Source organism: Trichinella spiralis, assembly GCF_000181795.1.
Source record: "Trichinella spiralis strain ISS 195 chromosome Unknown Scfld1, whole genome shotgun sequence".
NCBI lineage: Eukaryota > Metazoa > Nematoda > Enoplea > Trichinellida > Trichinellidae > Trichinella > Trichinella spiralis.
Genome location: NW_003526940.1, coordinates 2,659,844 through 2,675,170, shown reverse-complemented (window position 1 = coordinate 2,675,170; position 15,327 = coordinate 2,659,844). Strand labels below are relative to the sequence as shown.

Below are 15,327 nucleotides of genomic sequence, written 5' to 3'. Positions count from 1 at the left end.
CTTTTTCTTTTTCCTGGCTTTTCGAAAGTGGCTTCAACTTTTATTTATCCATCCGAAATTTAAAAATACGGTTAAAAAAAAATTTCAATCAACAAAGTACTACGCTAATTAGATAAATTAAGCTTCAGGCTGGCAGTTATACGCGATATTATGCATAAAGATGCTTTTCCCATTTGTCACAAATTGTAGCTAAAAGATGGCCTGTAATACAATGGCAAAAATCAACACCTGACACTGACAAATGTCCACAGCTGCTGTTTTGAGGTAAAACTGGGACTGGCAACTGCTAATGTGTTAACATCGTATTACATTTTCGATTTTGCCAGCCTATTCTCTGAAATTGTTCCTCGTATTTAATTTATTCCAACGTTTCTTTCTTTCGCTGCTGTTCACACGAGTTGCTGTTTTTCTTTCCATGTTTTATTTAAATTGAAAAATAAAAATATGGAATATTGTTTAAAGTAAACATCTGCGGTTATACATTTTGTGTAAATTGTATTAAATTTTTTTTCAATATTTAAAGTAAACCGACCACTGAGTTGACTAAACATTCAAGTTGCAATTGTTGTATTCGATGGTAACCAAATGATGATCAAAAAGAATCAGTTGGGGATTTTGAAATCATTTTACCGATCAAAGCTGAAAGCAGAGAAAAATATTTTGCCCATTCAGCTCATCATGCAGTCTCGTCAGCTGTGCAGCTCCGTCGTACGCGTACGACTGTAATATAACCAGGCTCAACCGCGGGAACATTCATGACTCTCCACGACATCCTGCAGGCGGTGAAATCGATTCTTGAGCGGCGCACAAACCGTCACACCTTCAATTGCCTTCAACGCCGGACCAGACAAACATGATCATCCAAACAAACACCTTCAGTTATAATCCATGGTTCAAGGACCACCTAAAATATTGATCAATCAATGAATATTCATCTTTAATATAATATGCAAAACTTTCGTAAAGAACTTACCGGTCGAGGTTCACCAGATGAATCTTTCAATTTCACTTCATAACCATCTCCTACGTGTCGGCTGCAAGCAAGCATAGCCTTTACATCTTCTTCTTTCTCAAAAAGTAAATATGCGCATTCTAAACATAAAGCTCAATTAGTAGAATAAAAGAAGCTGTGATTAGCATTTCATCATCTACCATTGCTTGGACGTCCGACAATGCCACTGAACCAGCTCATCTCAAGTTCACCAAAGCATTGAAATGATTCAAGTACTTTACCTAAAACAAATCACTGAAGAACAAGGAAATAATTTCATAAACACAAATAATTAATTAATTTCATAACATGCAACACCTGAAGCATATTTCTCAGAAAGTTTTCCAACTAAAGTTTCAAAACAGTACTTAATATTTGTTGTTTTTTATTATAAAATCTGCATTTTGGTTATGCAACGGGAGTTGGGTATAAAAGGTTTAAATAGCATAAATATTTTAATAATATTAAACATTAAACTGAGCATACTTTTCGGCCATTCTATGGGCAGATCACGAACAAATTCTTTTCGAGAAATCCATAACTTTTCAGCTGCTTCAATAATAGATTTGTCCAAAAACTGGGATGGCCTCCACAACGAAGGAAATTTCAACCTTAAAAGTAAACCGCAATTTTTATACAAGCAAATATTATTGTAAATATTAAATCAATTTAATAAAAAAGGTCAGTGCAGTCAAGCGTAATTTAAATAACGGAAATTACAAACTACTTTGTTAAAAGATGACAAACTCCTCATGAACAGACGATGATTTCTCCACTTTCGCTGAAATATAATGCGATCATCTGGGCAAAATAGTAAATGCCTTTTTATGTCCATGTAAGGTATTTTAATGGTAATGCACCCATATTTGGAAAAGGATTGATAAACAAAAATTACCCAATCCTTGATCAAAGCTTAATAGCTAATCAAATGGCAAAATTATTCACCCAATCACTTATCATGATGATTAGCTAATAAAATAGCAGAAGTCATTAGCCAATTACCGATCAATCGTGTGCAACCTATCAGAGTACAGCCAATCACAAAATGGGGGCGGAGTTTGGGGAAAGTGGGACGCGAATGAGTTCAGACTAGCCCAGAAAAGGTGGTGAAAATTTAGCCTGAAGTCGAAAATACTCTTAGCATCGCGCAAAATTAATTTCTGGTAGTGTCTGTTGATAGTGCAGAAAAGTATAAATTATTGTTACAAAATAGTTCTCGACGAAATAAATTACTCAGATGGGATTTCAAAGTTCAGATTCGATCCCGGAGTTCATCGACCTCCATTGGACCCCTAAGCCTTTATCGACCCCTTAGAGAGACCCATCGACCCCAAGGGGTCGATATCGACCACTTTGGCTACCCCTGCTATAGACATACAGTTCATACTGTGAGAAATAGCTTGCAAACGTTTTACAACTTTCCTGAATAAATGCATTTTATTTTGAAAAATCTTTCTTATTGCTTTTTTATTTTCATAATACTGCGTTAAAATTACTTAAAGAATAAGATAATATTTAGCGGTTTTTTGCTACAAACTTAATTTTTATTAACAATTACGTTGCTGTTTATGTACATATTTTGCTGAAGCTGCAGTTAAAAACTTCATTATAAAAACCCACGTTGAACTCTGCAGTAACTTGTCTGACTCAATTCGAGTAATACTTAAAGTAATTAATTCAATTAATTTCATAAATTAAAATCTTTAAAATCGGCAAGCTGTACTGTGACTTACTAGCTTCCTCTGGTAAAGTTTTGATCTTTGAAGACACGGCACGAATCCAGTCCAATAATTCTCGTTCTCTTTGTTCATATTCGGCAACGTGCAGACTGTTTAGCATTGACAACTAAAGAAAATTTTAATAAATTCAGAGTAATTTTAATAACAAATTCAATCAAAAAAATCATCGAATGCCAATTTAAAAATTGCTTACCATGATCTTTAGAATGATTTGAACTATGAGTACAATTTATTATTCACCTCAAAGATAAGCCAGCAACCAGTCAGTTAGACGGAGAGTTAAATAATGACAATTGTGAAAACTGATTCATTTGAAATGGATATCCATAAATTTCCATTATCATCCATAACCATTCATTCATGCCACTCCAGGTGGATGTCGACATGGGCACGGACATCAGGCGGTCGCTGTGTCGGTTCCAATACAATACGTCTTCCACAACCGGCCCTCATCAGCTAAAGATACATCTTTCGGTGGGAGGTACCTCAATGCGTCTGACACATTGCTTGCCCATTACCTGAAAGTAACGTCGTCAGCTCGCATGAGTTTCGTCAGCCTCTAGACCAGTTGCCGGACCACATCAATTCCATCACAGCTCGTCGATGCTCCAACGGCGTTGCGCATGGTGCCTCACCAATTGCATGGCGAGCAATGGGAAGCATGTGAGGTCGAACCTCACCCGCGTCAACCGGTAGACCTTCATGGGGGCTGTGCAACACCCATCCTTCCGTATAAAACGGCACGTCCCGATCTTCCTGACGCAATTTGACCGGCAGATACATCTTCTCGGTGTCGGCTGCAGTGTGATCTTGGATCCTCGGAGCCAGAGAAGCGTGGTGACTATACGTTGTATTGTAACTTCGGTCCTGGGTCGGGATAGCTGTTCAAGGATGTACTGTTCCATTCCGCAGAGCCGTCGAACATTACCCGACATTTCTTCTTACCGTGATTGTCTTGCTAGACGGCCGGATGGGACAGGTTAACCATGTCCTTCCTGAGGGAACTTTTCTTCCATCCTCTTCTTCTGCCTATCCACCGTCAAGACAGGCACAGATGAATCCTGCGTACCCCTGTTCTTTCTCCGGGACGCGGTTCAACCGCCGGTTCAACGCTCTTAGCCTACTCAATGCGAATATCTCAATCCATCGCAGAGAATTCTTCAAATCACTTCATCACTGGATCATCCGTTCAGTCGTCGGCGGTCGGCAGGATCCCCCGCCCTCTGGCGGTTCTCGCGCTTGTTTGTGGCACCTCATTCAAGCAGCGCATTCAGCGCCTGTCCCGCTTTCCTCTTTGGAAAATCCTCTTTGCGATGTCCCTTCTGCACACAATGCCATTTCTCCGGCACGGGGTGTCTCATGAACCGCGGACGATCGTCGGGCAAATGATTCCCGCCACACACGAAACACTCCGATCCATATTGCACGGGTCCAACGCGGTCCTGAACCATAATTCAGACTCTCTTTTCTCATACTCCGGCTTGTCCTTCTTCAGAGTAGCTTTCGTTCGAGTTGCGTTGTCCGATTCTCTGATCCTGGCTTGATCTAACAAAAAGGCGAGAAACTCATCCGACGTGATCTCATCATACATCTTGCCCGTGACGAAGCCCTTTAAGTCGGTTACGGCCCCAGATCGAAGTTTCTTCTTTGTTATGAGCAAAAGTGGGTAAAAAGTGAGTGAAGGCAAAAGTGGCCGTTCAGGCCACTAATCACATTTTTCCCATGAGCATTCACCTGTATAAAGTGCCTATTCAGCTCATCATGCAGTCTCGTCAGCTGTGCAGCTCCGTCGTGCGCGTACGACTTTAATCCAACCAGGCTCAACTGCGGGAATATCCATGACTCTCCACGAAGTCCTGCAGTCGGTGAAATCGATTCTTGAGTGGCGCACAAACCGTCACACCTTCAATTGCCTTCAACGCCGGACCAGACAAACATCATCTCAGATAATGGAGCTCTGTGATGTTGCTTAGTTCTTCCCGTAGATGGACACGCCTCAAATTGGTCCCAAAACGATTTAACTGCAGTATGTCGCCATCAGACTTCGGCGGCGAATTCTCATTCAGTTGTGGTTTCTGTTGTGAGGTATCGCCCGCTTCCTCCTCATTTAAAAAAGTCGCAGCCTCAATACGCATCATGGACACTTCTTTCACCAGTGACCACCATTCTTGAAGCGGCGCTTCAAGAACGTCTTTGTCTGGAAGAGCGTCTTCTGACGGAACCTGAGCTCTATGTGCCTCTGCATAGTGCGCATTCAGGACGCACTTGACTGCTGTCCGTGAGGTGGCTTCTTCCACTTGCATCACAACTCGGCTGATTACGCCTTTCTAACCTCTCTGGTCGAGAATTAAGCGCCTTTTCGCCGTTTCTGCTTTCATCTCAAAACAAATCTTACTTCCGGTCTCTCGGTTCGTGGCACCAAATTATGTTGAGAATAATCGGGTTTATGATTCTCACGGTTAATCCAACTGTACGCGAGACAGTTGGGTATAACTAATTGAATCGCTGGCCCTTTTGCGGCTTAGAGGAGTTAGCTGCAATTTCAGAACAACGAAACACAAGGAAGTTGATCAATCAGACGCAGTCGCACTCAAAACCGTCAAAGCAATCTATCGCACGCCTTCAATATATACATCAGGGGTGCGCAATCTGCGAATCGAACGAGCAGCCGAAAATGTGCGGCCGACGATGAACGATGCTAAATTGAAAAAATTTTTGGGAAAACAAAATATTTCTTCTTATGCACCTCATTCCATGCTTTTGGAATTGGCGTAAATGCGGTCGTAGGTAGATTTCCAAATCTCATTGGACATAGGTGGATTTTCAATCAAATTGGGTATCTTTGGACAGTGTGGTTGGGCTCACTTAAGGCTGCTGTGACTTGAAGGATGCTGAATGCGGCCTCCAGTAGCCAAAAAGTTGCGCACCACTGATATACATGAACCCGTTGCTCACCCGCAAAACGTGACAATGACGTCCAATCAACCAACTTCGGGTTATGGTAGCAAATTCCGATTATCAAGTTCGAGCAAAAGTAGTTTTAACAATCTTTTTCTTTAAATGTATTGTTTGTCTTCAAATTTTATATTTTTCAGTGATTAGCATTTTATAAACAAATTTTTCCTAACTCTATATTTTCTATTGCGCCACAAAAAAGTTGAATGAAATGTAATAGTAATAACTGAACAGAAATGACAAAGAAAAGTAAAGTAGTGTTCCGCAGGGAACAGAAGAGGTACTGTAGCCTCGAACCTTCATATCCTTAGTTGTAAGTGCCACCCAATTCGCACGGGGTTACGCTCCGCCAGAAACGGTAGCATTGTTATTCTTCGAACTAGATCTGGCAGACAATGAATTCATGCTTCAGCCAGGCTAACGATCACCTATTTGCAAGTCAGCTCGGTGGCCTACTCCAGCGATCTCCCGTCCAAGCCAGCCTCCGCCTGCTGTGTAAACTCGGTATCTTGTCATTTTGAATATGATTAAAGTATAGTTAATCGAATAACAAGGGTGATAAAAGACTGCTGTTTAGTAGAGTTTAGAGTTGTGTCTGTGTTTAGTAGACGTTTTTTGGTATTGTAAACTTGATTAATAAATCCCTATCCGGAGCATTTTGTTTTTCCTGGTCGACATTTGTTCGAACTTGAGTTGCCGCTTCTGCTATTTTATTAGCTAATCACTATAATAAGTGATTGGGTGAATAATTTTGCCATTTGATTAGCTATTCAACTGTGATCGAGGATTGGGTGATTGTTGTTTATCAATCCTTTTCCAAATATGGGTGCATTACCATTAAAATACCTTCCATGGACATAAAAAAACATTTACTATTTTTGAAACACAGCTTTTTAATATATGTTGTTAGCTATCCTTTGTTTCGTTAAAAGAATTTTAACAATAACAAAGTTAATATGCTTAAAACTATTGTTTAACTTCTTCATATTTGCATATTGTTTGTGTATGTTGTTAAGAAGAGCATTTAACAAGATGTCTTGCAATATTTGAATGTGGCTTTAAATAAGTGGTTATCTTAGTCAATAACATTAATGATTCTTCAGTTTTACATTTTATTGTTCACATAATAAAATAGCATTCGCAGTGTTGAATTTTCTTTTAAATAGCTTATGCACCGTTCCGGTTGATTTGTCTAGCTCAATTAGCTGCGTCAAGCTTTATGCCCAGCAGCATTTTACTTCCTGCTTCATAGTGTACTTTTCGCTTACTCCAGTATTAGTAATAACGGAATTCATTTCCGCGTCCATTTTCTGTTCATTGCCGTTCAATCCAGAAAGCCGTATCCATCACAATTTCAGCAGGCAAATTTCGGATGATGATGTCTGATCTTGTTTTGCTCCTTAGCTAATAACCCTCGAATGTTAAGCACTGAACTCAAACGCAAGACCAAAAAGGAAAATAAATTTGACGGATTTAAATTTCATTTTAAATAACCATTTTGCAACAACATTTAGTTTTTCATTTCTCATTTTATCTACAACTGAAGATCAACTTTGATTGATATTTCTTGTGACACCAATGCCTTTTGTTGATGTTGACAGAAGATTATTAATCACACACAAATGCTGACATCGAACAATGCGATGTCCACTGCAAAGTGAATTTGAAGCAGCTTCAAGCGCTTCTGTGCTTGGTTGGTGCTGTTCATCGCTTTCTTTCTGCTTTCGAAGTGCTTCACTTTTATTTATCCATCCGAGTTTAAAAATACTGTTCAAAAGAAATGTCAGCCAACAGTTGCTTTCACTCGTCATATAAATCACCTTCTTAGCTAATAATTAAATCAGATTTATGTCAAAGGTTCTTTGCTGTTTGACAGATATTGTTCTGATAAAGGCTAGTTGAAGGCTATTCAAATACAAAAGGAAAATCTAAAATTGATAAATTGTCTACAGCTGCAGTTTTCAGCTAAAACTAGGAGTGATGGTTGCTGAATGTTAGCATCGAAATACTTTTCTGATTTTACCTGAATGTTTTCTGAAAATATTTCTGGCTTGCAAAAGAATTTAATCTTTCCAATCTTTCTTTCGCTTCTCTTCACAAGAGTTATTGTTTTTCTTCTTATGTATCATTTAAATAAAAAATAAAATCTGGAATTTTGTTTAAAATAGAAATTTGTGATTATACATTTTGTGTAAACTGTATTAAATTTCTCCTTCAATATCTAAAGTAAACCGACTACTGGGTTGACTAAACATTCGAGTTGCAATTCTTGTATTACTATGGTTCAACATTCCAGAACAAAAAATATCTGCTGCATTTCGAAATTCTATTGATTTTACAAAACAAAAGTGAAAGCAAAGAAAATTATTTTTTTTGCTCTTTTACCATCGTAAAAAGTCATTACATGTCAAATTATGAAAACAAAAAATGACCTAGATAAACACGTTTATTTAACATCTCTTTGTTCAGCTATCTCTTCTTCAGGCTATTCATTTGTTGCTTCTATATTTTTGTAGAATAATGCAATTAGATAATAAAGATATTTAATTTGTAAAGAACAAAACCGTCAATTCAGTTTTTCATTTATTTCACTCCTCAATGCTTATCATTAGCTTGTGCTATTTTCTGTGTCGTAGGTTTGAGATGTGTTTCTGAATGATGAGAATAAATAATAATGAATTTCAGTTTGTTTCTCAAAAAACCGACATAAGCCAATACACAAAGGGAGATGCCACACGCTCAAGTGCACAAATCATAATGACAAATACGGGTTGTGAATAAACATACAAACAATGGCTTAATGTAGCACATTATTATTGTAATATTACAGCTAATCCATTTTTTCAACATAACGATTAGTTGGTTGCCGTGGCATAATGTCTACAAGTTTAGAAATGGACTTTTTCCACGATATCGTTGTATTGCCCATCTTGCCCATGGTATATATTGTAATAAAGTTCAGATTTGCGTTTTTGTAAAATGGAAATTTCTGTACTATGCATTTGCATAGTTCTGAAGCGCTTATAGCGAATAGCAGAAAAGTTTCTGTGAAAACCGTCTGTTGATCAGCATAGATGTGAAGAAGTAAAATGTAAAAGCAAACTTACAAGAATAAAATTAAGCAATGAGATAATTTTTTGTTAACAGTGAAATGTAAAACGCAAAAGCTTTTTAAAAGTATCATTTGCAAAGTCATAACTAAAAGCTTTTTCTTTAAAAAATGGTAAATGATCAATTTTCAATTATCAATTTATCTTTATACAATTGTCGCCCCAGCCTAGGGAATAATATCATTTATTTAGCCAGAAATACATACACATAATAATACATGAAAATCAACTAATAACGAATAAGCAGTAACAGATTAAAAAATGCCAGAAGAATTCTCTCATCAGATATATTGCAGAAATTATTTATTCATCTATAGTCAAATAAAATGATTATTTTGATATCATTTTAAGAATAAGCTAGTAACCAATTCGAACAAGCAAAATATTCAATTAAAACCCGTGGGAGCAAGATGATATTAAAGGTTGCGAAGGTTCCAAGACGAGAATACTTAGCAATGATCATATTTCGGTAGAGCATATACAGTGCTATGGGAAGATATCAAAAACAGCCGTGATGGATAAAACTGGGAACAAAAGACCAACTTTCTTTGACTTTGTGTTGTTGGATAAAATGATTTTAAAAATGCACTAGATCAGCGAAATTACAAGCGTATATTTTGGTTTTGAATGTTGAATATTTCTTTATCATTGAAATACAAATATCGGAACTTGATTGTTGGTCAACCCAGTCGTCGGTTTATACTGGATATTCAAAAACAAATTTTACACAATTTGCACAACATGTATGAACAAGTATGTAATCTTATTTGCAAATAAAATTTCAGATATATTTTTTTCTTTAAATAAAAACGAGAAAGATCAAGAAGGGCAAAAGAAACTTCGTGAAGATGAAAGCAATTTTTTTTGACTGCAAAGAAGAAAGATTAGAAAAAACAGTTGTGCTAAAATTTGAAAAATGATCATATTGAGTAGTTCTCATTCCTAGTTTTAGCTAACAACTGCGCTGATGATAATTTGTCGGTTGTTTGTTTTCGAATTGTACTAAAATCGGCTCTACCAATTCATCCATTATGACAAACGAGAACGCACTAAATGCACATAATTCTTAAAATTGCGAGCAAGCATGTAATTTATCTGACGAGCAAAGCAACTACTGGTTGGCATCCTTTTGAACAGTATTTATGGAAATCATTAACTTTTCATTTTTTATAATCAGTATAGAAATTTTTCTTCTGACATAAATGATAATTGACTCTGCATTTGTTGATCATTGTTTGCAAAATTTTGTTTCAACAATAGCAACAATTTGAAAAATGATTCATCTAGTTTTCCATGGGAACCGACCAACCTTTTAAACATTTGACATTTACACATGTTTCTCACATTTGTGGTTTTTATGTTGCATTTGTTTCTTTTTGAGTTTCCTGTTTACGCATTCGTAAGTTCTTTCGCATATATAAGCATTTCATTTTTTATTATTTTCTTTTCAGGGTTATTCCGTGTGCTTATGATGGCTCTGTAACAACCATGGCTATACGGCGGCGTTGTTCATTGCAGGTCCGGCCGAGGTAGACGCGGAGCCGCGGCAGTAAAACCTCCCATCCCGCCCAGTTCAAAGACGCCGCCGGCGAGGACCGCGGGTGGCTTCTGGCGACAGACCCTCATGACCCGACAAGTCGGTACCTAATTAGCCATTGTTCGGCGGGCCGTTCGGTCATTGATCCGAGGGCACGCCGGTCGCTGATGATCGGTTGGGGCAGTGGATCAAAGTCCCTGTGTAACGTGCCGCTGATTTATAGAAGGGCCGCAAGCTGGGGGGGGGGGGACTGTTAGCAAGACAATAGGGGATCAAATTTCAGTTGACCCTCCCCGGTGCCCCCCTGCGGCGAAAGCCTTCTATATATTGGAGCGGCGAAAAGCGAGACGGATCTTGTCTGAACGAGAGCGGTGACCGACGTGGAGACGAGTAGTACGTGTGGAAGTGTGTCCTGAGAATGTCGACGAGAAGACGAGACCGAGAGTGCGAGAAAGAACAAGCATAGAGCGACGGCGGACGAACTGGCGCGAACCCGGAGGCAGATCCGCTGGCCCCACCTGGCAGCGGGTTGTTACAGCTGTATTTCTACGGAACCGTATTTTCGAGGATCTAACAGAATGAGAACAGTTCCTCTGATTTTGATGAAAATGTATCAGATTATCTGAAGCAAGAAGAACATTTGATTGCTTCTACATCTACCTCAGGTGAATTGTCTGTTTTGAATTACCTGATACAAAACTTACCCGGGTAGTTGCTGCTGATAGTAAGGAATTTACATGCAAATCTGGTCGTGTTTGGACCACTTCAGTGCCATCTGCAACGTAGACACGTTCCCACAATATAGTTCGTCAGATGTCTGCCGTGCTTAGAACGGCATCAGGTATTCAGTGTCCTGGAGATGCAATAAAACTGCTCATCACTCCAGCTATGGTGAATGTAATAGTCCAGAACACGAATAAGAAAGCAGAAAAAGTTCTTAGGGAATGGAATGAAAAACATCCAGATGCGATGAAATCGTGGAAGCCAACCGATGAAAAAGAGATATATGCATTCATTGGTTTGTTACTCATTTCCGGTGTTTTCAAGTCATCTGACGAATCCGTATCGAATCTTTGGTCATTGAACAACGGAAGACCGTAATGACTGAAAACAGATTTAAAGATCTGCTTAGATTCTGTAGATTCGATGACAACAGTACCAGAGTTGCGCGGTTGAAATGCGATAAACTAGCTGCATTTCGCAATATGTGGACAGTGCTTTGAACAAATTTAAAAAATATATGCAAGCCGTCAGCATTTTTGACCGTTGATGAGCAGCTGGTCTCAACGCGCGCACGAAGCAGCCTACGACAGTACATGCCATGTAAACCTGGAAAATATGGAATAAAAATATTTTGGTGTTGTGATGCTGAAACATCATACCCCTTGGCCGGAGAAATTTACGCGGGCAAACAGCCAGGCCAGACTGGACGAATGAATGAATGTTGCCAATCTTGTGAAACGGTTAGTGAGACCTTGGTGTGGGAAAGGTAGAAATATAACGATGGATAACTTTTTCACCAGCATACCACCATTGGCGGAAGATCTGTTAGCCAAAAAAACGACAATTGTGGGAACATTGCGGAGGAATAAAAAAGAAATGCCATCAGAAGTAATACAAGCCAAGGGTTGACAAGTGGGCTCGTCATTGTCGTCGTTCACAATGGTTAGCTACACTCTGAAATGCAACAAGTGCGTATTGCTGCTGTGAACGATGCATTACAATAATGTGACGAGAGAAGATGAAGAAGGAAAGCCGGATGGCACAAAGCAGAAAAGTTATTAAAGCTTCTTCATTTCACTGGCAGTGTACATCGCATTCTTTGATGTCAGCATTGGTGAACGAACCATTTGTGTGTGATTAATTTTCTTCTGCCGTCATCAACCAAGGGCATTGGCGCCACAACCAATATCCCAAGTTGATTTTCAATTATAGACGAAATGAAATGTTTCAAAAATCGAAAATGGTAATTCAAAACCGTAAACTTTTCTATTGTTCTCATGTTTCTCTTTTTGGTGTTGGCTTTGCGTTCTTTGTTCCTTGTCTGACTTTCTTTTTCGATGATTAAATTCTGTAATCAATGAAGTGTGAAACTATAAAGGATTTTAAAAGCATTTTTAACGCTGTTTTTTTGGCATGTCACATGACTCATTATTTCATAAAGCGATAAATTTAGCTAAATATTTTTAACAGCACTGAAACGATTTTATTATATCATGTTGCTTGAGTTATTTCGTACACACTACCAATCATTTACGCTAACTGGTTTGGATTATACTAGATTTCAGATATACGGTCATATATTTTTGGTGTGCTGTGTTCATTATTTCACAACGAGGGCGTTAGCAATGATGAGTTGAAATAACTGGCAGAGTTTATGCGCTGATAATAAACCAACAGTCGTTGATTCAAAAGAGGATATATTTTTGAGAACTGCAACAGTAGAATTTCTCAAGAACAGCATCGCCAACATTACACAAATCAAGGACCAGTACATAGAAGTGGATGCTGTTGATGACCGAAGTTCCAAAGCTAGACAAGATCATAAAAAGTTCTTGAAATGATATCCTATTATCAAGAAATTCTACATCAGAGGAAACGTAAGGAGAGGCAGTTAACATTTGATAGTTTCGTAATCAAGAAACTCAAGATAGAGGAATCAAAAGCTGGTCCATCACGCAAATGATAAACATTATCAATAAAGTATGTAAATATTTATACAGATATTTCAAAAAAAATTTTGTTATGTAAATTGTGGATTTTGGTTGAACTGATGTACTATAAACACAAGATATAACGAACTCGCACAACGCTGCTTCACTTAACGCTCTTTTTGCCCGAACGAACCAAGAACGTTAAGCAGGGTATGTCTGTATTTGCGTTATATGTTTGCCTTTTTGCCAATTTGCTTTTCTGTTTTCATATTATGAATATAGTTGCTCCTAGGGATGTTCTGTTCACTTATTGGTCTTAGACCACGCTATTTTATTGGACCGTCAAATCTTTGTCGTATTGGTTTTCATTTTATTGGGCTGTCAAGTCTTTGTCGTTTTGGTTTTCCTTGTCTAACTGCTCACTGATTCAAATCTTTTCCTTGTAATTAGCTGTAATATTTTTTCATTTCATTGGTTCAAATATTCCATTTGGGATTACGTAACTTTTAAAGTAGTGACGTAACATTAATAATGGAAATATTTATATTCCAAAATTTTATTGTTTGTTTGAAGTTTTGTCATTAATTGAAATTTTGTTTATTTAAATATATTATTTGTGGTGTAGTCTATACTTTTTCATGATCAGTATTTTTGAAAATTTTTATCATTGTTCTTTATTTTATTGTACCAAAGCGACGTTGTATCATATGCGATAGTAATCATTCAGAAAAAACAATACAAAAAATAAGTTAAATAGTGATTTTCATTTTTCACTAGTCAACAGCAGCAGCAACAACAGTAAAGAACAGCCAACAACAACAACAACAACAACAATAAAAAACAACAGTGAACGGCATTAACAAAGTGGAAACAACGAAAAACCAAGAAACTAAATAATACAATACAATACAATACAATACAACACAACATAATAAAATACAATCCACCCACTTGGAAGGCGGCATTAAATCGGCTCCGGCGTTATATACATTAAAGTTTCTAGGAACTGCTCCAGCGTACGTCTAACGTTGGTGTATTCACCCGTATATTGTGCAACCTGTCGTTGCTTTTGAGCATAAACCCTGTTTACCCGTCTTTAAGTCACCAACGGTCACGTTTCTTGATAGCACTTGTTGAATCAGGGTGTCCATAAGGCAGAAGTGGAAGTAGCAGCCCTGTACCCGCGTATTCGGGAAGTAGCCCTGAATCGCGGGTATCAGGGCTGTTTCAAAATCACAGATAATGGTATCTGGATTAAGGTCGACCTCCAGAACTGCCGCTTTGTCTATTAAAGCTTGAAAAATATACCCGCACGTTCCAATGTCTTTATCCGTACATAAACAATAGACTGCTGGCACCAGCTTGCCCGCCACAAAGGTAAATAGCTGTTGATACCACTGAGGTATAATCTTGAATGTACCATCCATGCCCCAGGTTCGACAGGCTGCCAGCAGTCTAATGTTGGTATCCGTCGCAAATACCAGTATATGCCTGCAGTTACTTTGGTACAATAAAAAGTCTTCTCCAGACTTCGTTGTTTTAAACTGATCTGGTATTACCAGATCATGCCGGTGTTCAGGAAGTCTGGGGAAGCGCTTCGCCCGGTGGCCATACATCGCGGCCCTTAGCCGTCTAAAGAGAGGAAAATGGCCAGATGTTGATGGCTCGGCGGACGCGGCGGAAGCTTCCTCGTCATAAATGGTCGGGATGGGCTTTGTTTCTTCCGCGCTGCGCTTTGTCAAAGCCGCCCTCTTTTCCATTTTGTACGCCAAGTGTTCATCCACCGGGCAGCTTTCGATGTAATCATTCCGCTTGATCACCGTTGTCACATCAAGGTTGGTCCATACGGCACCACCACAACTCTATTTATCCTGTAACAAAATAAACTAATCCTTAATAATTAAGGAAATATACTGTACATTTAGCACATACTTTCGAGCACCTCTAATATTTCTTTCTGCCGGCACGTTTTAATCTGCATGCCCTGCCTTCATGAAAAAGGGACGTACCACCGCAACGATTTTGCACAAGATGCAACTCAGGTACATTAGCCATAGGGAACAGAAAGAAAATGATTTGAAAAACTCGAACGAAAAGCACTGATCGCAAACCCAACAGCAAACGAAAATGAATCGGACGGTTTTGAATTTCATTTTAAATAACCATTTTGCAACATTTAGTTTTCATTTCTCATTGGTCTATTATCGATTTCCCTTTTGATATATAAATCTGCTCTGACTGTTTGTAAATAAATTTATTTCCTGTTGAAATTTATCTAGATTTGATGTAAAATTCCGGGTGTAATATCAGAATACTGAATAATCTGTTTGAAAAACCTGGA

General features: G+C 38.4%; 7 protein-coding genes across 7 annotated transcripts; 1 reads left to right on the top strand and 6 right to left on the bottom strand.

Annotated features, from left to right (window-relative positions):
- Positions 1-832: 832 nt before the first annotated feature.
- Tsp_08984 (putative cytoplasmic polyadenylation element-binding protein 2) lies at positions 833-1,826 on the bottom strand. Its single transcript, XM_003382085.1, has 5 exons — positions 1,750-1,826; positions 1,478-1,602; positions 1,153-1,233; positions 974-1,092; positions 833-904 (listed from the first exon to the last, which is right to left on the bottom strand). The coding sequence occupies exons 1-5, from the start codon at positions 1,824-1,826 to the stop codon at positions 833-835; spliced, it is 474 nt and encodes a 157-aa protein (XP_003382133.1).
- Positions 1,827-2,283: 457 nt separating this feature from the next.
- Tsp_08983 (hypothetical protein) lies at positions 2,284-3,183 on the bottom strand. The gene is made up of 4 exons (XM_003382084.1): positions 3,115-3,183; positions 2,725-2,836; positions 2,608-2,653; positions 2,284-2,413 (listed from the first exon to the last, which is right to left on the bottom strand). Exons 1-4 carry the CDS (start codon positions 3,181-3,183, stop codon positions 2,284-2,286), a joined length of 357 nt encoding a protein of 118 aa, XP_003382132.1.
- Positions 3,184-3,282: 99 nt separating this feature from the next.
- Tsp_08982 (conserved hypothetical protein) lies at positions 3,283-3,665 on the bottom strand. The gene is made up of 2 exons (XM_003382083.1): positions 3,628-3,665; positions 3,283-3,571 (listed from the first exon to the last, which is right to left on the bottom strand). Exons 1-2 carry the CDS (start codon positions 3,663-3,665, stop codon positions 3,283-3,285), a joined length of 327 nt encoding a protein of 108 aa, XP_003382131.1.
- A 422-nt stretch (positions 3,666-4,087) lies between these two features.
- On the bottom strand, positions 4,088-5,033 carry Tsp_08981 (hypothetical protein). The gene is made up of 3 exons (XM_003382082.1): positions 4,753-5,033; positions 4,465-4,633; positions 4,088-4,435 (listed from the first exon to the last, which is right to left on the bottom strand). The coding sequence occupies exons 1-3, from the start codon at positions 5,031-5,033 to the stop codon at positions 4,088-4,090; spliced, it is 798 nt and encodes a 265-aa protein (XP_003382130.1).
- A 2,199-nt stretch (positions 5,034-7,232) lies between these two features.
- Positions 7,233-7,976, bottom strand: Tsp_08980 (conserved hypothetical protein). The gene is made up of 2 exons (XM_003382081.1): positions 7,925-7,976; positions 7,233-7,513 (listed from the first exon to the last, which is right to left on the bottom strand). Exons 1-2 carry the CDS (start codon positions 7,974-7,976, stop codon positions 7,233-7,235), a joined length of 333 nt encoding a protein of 110 aa, XP_003382129.1.
- Positions 7,977-11,145: 3,169 nt separating this feature from the next.
- On the top strand, positions 11,146-11,825 carry Tsp_08979 (conserved hypothetical protein). Its single transcript, XM_003382080.1, has 3 exons — positions 11,146-11,429; positions 11,474-11,546; positions 11,580-11,825. Exons 1-3 carry the CDS (start codon positions 11,146-11,148, stop codon positions 11,823-11,825), a joined length of 603 nt encoding a protein of 200 aa, XP_003382128.1.
- A 2,198-nt stretch (positions 11,826-14,023) lies between these two features.
- Positions 14,024-14,848, bottom strand: Tsp_08978a (conserved hypothetical protein; the record flags this gene model as incomplete). The annotated part of the gene is given in 3 exon segments (XM_003382079.1): positions 14,024-14,271; positions 14,295-14,477; positions 14,488-14,848. Coding segments are annotated over 3 exon segments (792 nt in total), but the record flags the coding sequence as incomplete, so codon positions are not given.
- Between the last annotated feature and the right edge of the window lie 479 nt (positions 14,849-15,327).